This window comes from Miscanthus floridulus, chromosome 3 (assembly GCF_019320115.1).
Source record: "Miscanthus floridulus cultivar M001 chromosome 3, ASM1932011v1, whole genome shotgun sequence".
NCBI classification, from domain to species: Eukaryota; Viridiplantae; Streptophyta; class Magnoliopsida; order Poales; family Poaceae; genus Miscanthus; species Miscanthus floridulus.
In genome coordinates this window covers 143896990-143900064 of record NC_089582.1, presented here as the reverse complement: position 1 = coordinate 143900064, position 3075 = coordinate 143896990, and the positions used below count along the sequence as shown (strand labels likewise).

Sequence of the window (3075 nt, the reverse complement as noted above, 5' to 3'; positions counted from 1 at the left end):
AGAGTCCTAGGTCAACCGCCCGTGGCATATCATTGATTTCCGTTAGGCATTCGTACATATACGAATTTGTAATGTGACCGCCTCAATGTCCGCCCGACTGAATACGGTAATAAGTACTCCTAATTGGGAGTACCACATGAAAACGCAATTTGCAATGTCTTTTTTTTTTAAAAAAAAAAGGCAAAAGGGCTAGAGTTTAAGACAGACGCGGCCCAATTGAATGTTCGACCGCAGCCCGGCCCAACCCGTCCGACCGAGTCGTTCAGGGAAGCCGGAGCCGCGAGCCCGCGACCGCCTCGGGCAATCGCCAATCAGACTCGTCCTCTCCCTCCTCCAGACCGGGACAAATCAAACCGGGACTGGGCGGCTCCGTCTCGTCCTCGACCCCCGCACCGCCAAACCCTAGTTCACGGCGGCGACCTCGCGGCCTCCGCTCCGCTGTGCTCCGGCTGGTAAGCAGGTTCGCTCCCCCTCTCCTTCCCCGCTCCGCCTCGCTATCTTCTTAGATTCCACGCCTGCAGCGTGCGTCGATTAGGTTCATGGGCGGTGGTGTTGTCTCGGGGATTCGTCGTTCTGTTGGATACCCTAGGGTCGTGTAGTGCACCGGCGTCTGCTCCCCCGCGCGCCTAGTCTCCAAGGTGAAACCCAGGTCCCTGCCTCCCTGGCCGCACGCGTTCCCGCCCGCCGTCTCCAACCTCAGCGCCGTGGCGGCGGCGGCGCACCTCCACTCCGGAACCACCGATGCGCCGTTCCCTTCTTCCACGGGACCACGGCGCTTAGGGCAGCGGTTAGAGCCACTGGACGCTTCACCCTGTATGTAGCTCACCAGGGCCTCTCTGCCCCTGCCTTCTCACGTCCGAGGCTTTGGTCAATTGCCCGCCAGATCTATTACTCTGGAGCGCCGAAATGTGGATTCTCTATCAGTAGAATTAGTGATATCCGCCTTTTGTTTCGTGCAAAGTGTAGTACTAGTTTACAGGTCTTGGTTCTTGCCAACCGGACTTGGTGCTTGGTATTGTACTGTTTTCTTGCTTGTTATTGATATACACTTTGTCTATAATGTACTCGGTAGCTAGCGGTGGGTTGTCGGTTGATCTTGTTTGTTATTGAATTCTGTATGGTATATATGATATATGGTTAATTGGGTGAATTGGTTGTTTGAAATTGGAAGGCTTATCTCAAACAGCTTTTAATTCGAGCCATTAGAACTAGAATAGCACGATGATTTGCTTGTTTATATGTGTGAGCAGTAACAATGCGAGACAAAACTAGTGTTTATGTGTGAGAACTTGATAATCTGATTATCGAACTTTCAATGGTCACGTACTGCCTCTGCACTCCAGTAAATACTGAAATACGAAACCATATAATTATGTAAGTTACTTTCTATATATAGTTATCTACTCTTAGTTTGTTATATTTAGTGTCTGACGTGTGAGAAACCAAAATATAAATATACAAAATACTCTGACTAAATGTGTGCCTTGTATTCTATTTATCCTTATAGTAAAAGGGGTGAGACGTGGGGTTTGAATGTTGTGTGCATATCTCCTAATTTTGGCTGGGTTGAGGTTGAACCAATTTTATTATTGTTATTTTACTGAAGATATGACTGACCTCATTAGTTCATTACTGAACATCACAGTTTATTCTTTGCAGAGTTGCTGATTTGGGATAATCTTGTTCTCTCTGGGTGAATCAAGATGTCTGGGAATGATGATAAGCCACATGCTGCTGCAGACAGAATAAAGGCAGCCACGTTATCCGTGGCCAAGGGATTGAGCAGGGCTCAAGCTGAACGAGCTGCGGCTGCTGCTGCCCGCAATGTCAATGCCTACGGGCAGAAGGAAGAGGGACCTAGCCGTTGGCAGGAGAGGAAGGAAGCCAAGAGACAGATGTATCTGATGAGTACAGAGAAGGCTGCGAAGCTGGGCACTGTGAAGCCCAAAGGTTCAGAAACTTCTTCTGTTGGCGCGTATACCCAATGCCAGAAATGTTTCCAGCATGGTCACTGGACGTATGAGTGCAAAAATGAGCGGGTGTACATGTCACGGCCCTCAAGAACGCAGCAGCTTAAGAATCCCAAGCTGAAGAAAAGCGCACCAGTTTCTTATCAATTCGAGAATCCTGATATTATAAAGGAGAGGGAACAGGAGCAGAAGCTGATGAAGGAAAAGCAGAAGAAGGAGAAAGCCGAAAGGAAAAAGGGAAAGAGGAAGAGGAAGCATCGATCACCGAGTGATTCAGATAGCAACAGTAGTGGTGCTTCGGTGTTTGACTCCGACTCTGAATCATCGGTGACGGACTCTGAATACTCTTCTGGAAGCAGTTCAAGTTATAGTTCCTCAGACTCCGAGGACAAGAAGCGGCAACACATAAGGAAGCAGAAGAAGAGAAGGCACAGGAGGGACAGCACATCATCAGCGTCTTCTGAATCTGAGTCTGCATCGGACAGTGATTCTGATGACAAGGGCAGCCGGAGGAAGAGTAAAAGAAGGGGTGGTAGGCGCTGAATTTAATGGGCTGGACATAGCAGTGTGGATATTGAATATCATTATATACTTCTGTTCAATCCATGAATAACTTTTCATCATCATCACACCATGTGCCTGGCTTCTCCAATCCAAGAAACAAATATAGCATTTGCTTTCCTGAATGCTAGTACTGATATTTTTCCCTGTACGAAGCTCTTGGGAGCTTTAGGTGTTCCTATTCTATGATCTTTGTGTGAACCATTGAATCCTGTAACGGTATTCACCTATGAATTTCTAAGTATGGTGTGTTCATCTTCCTGTTCCCGATAGTATTGCTGTAATCATTTACCTCTGGCTCCTCTTCTTTTGTAACCTGCAGTCCTTTGCTGTGTGGGTGCTCATCTTCTAGAAAGTTTTCTGTTAACATTGGGTCATCCTCTTGAGTTCTCTCTTTCATACCTCCAGTCCTTACTGTTTACCGTTTGTTCAGAGGAAATCACATCACTGGCCAGTTATCCTCGCATTCCCAGGATGCCAGACGATCAGTGTGGCAGTTCAGTCATTTCCTCTGACAACCGTGCAGTTAACCCAGGCTGGATCG

At 47.7% G+C, this 3075-nt stretch overlaps 1 protein-coding gene across 2 annotated transcripts; it reads left to right on the top strand.

Annotated features, from left to right (window-relative positions):
* Positions 1-315: 315 nt before the first annotated feature.
* Positions 316-2803, top strand: LOC136547351 (uncharacterized). Of its 2 annotated transcripts, none has more exons than XM_066539310.1 (2): positions 316-452; positions 1660-2803. In XM_066539310.1, exon 2 carries the CDS (start codon positions 1704-1706, stop codon positions 2511-2513), a length of 810 nt encoding a protein of 269 aa, XP_066395407.1. In that variant the 5' UTR covers positions 316-452; positions 1660-1703; the 3' UTR covers positions 2514-2803. The 2 variants fall into 2 exon arrangements, with proteins under 2 accessions (XP_066395407.1, XP_066395406.1); XM_066539309.1 differs by having other exon boundaries at positions 316-460.
* The last annotated feature ends 272 nt before the right edge of the window (positions 2804-3075 follow it).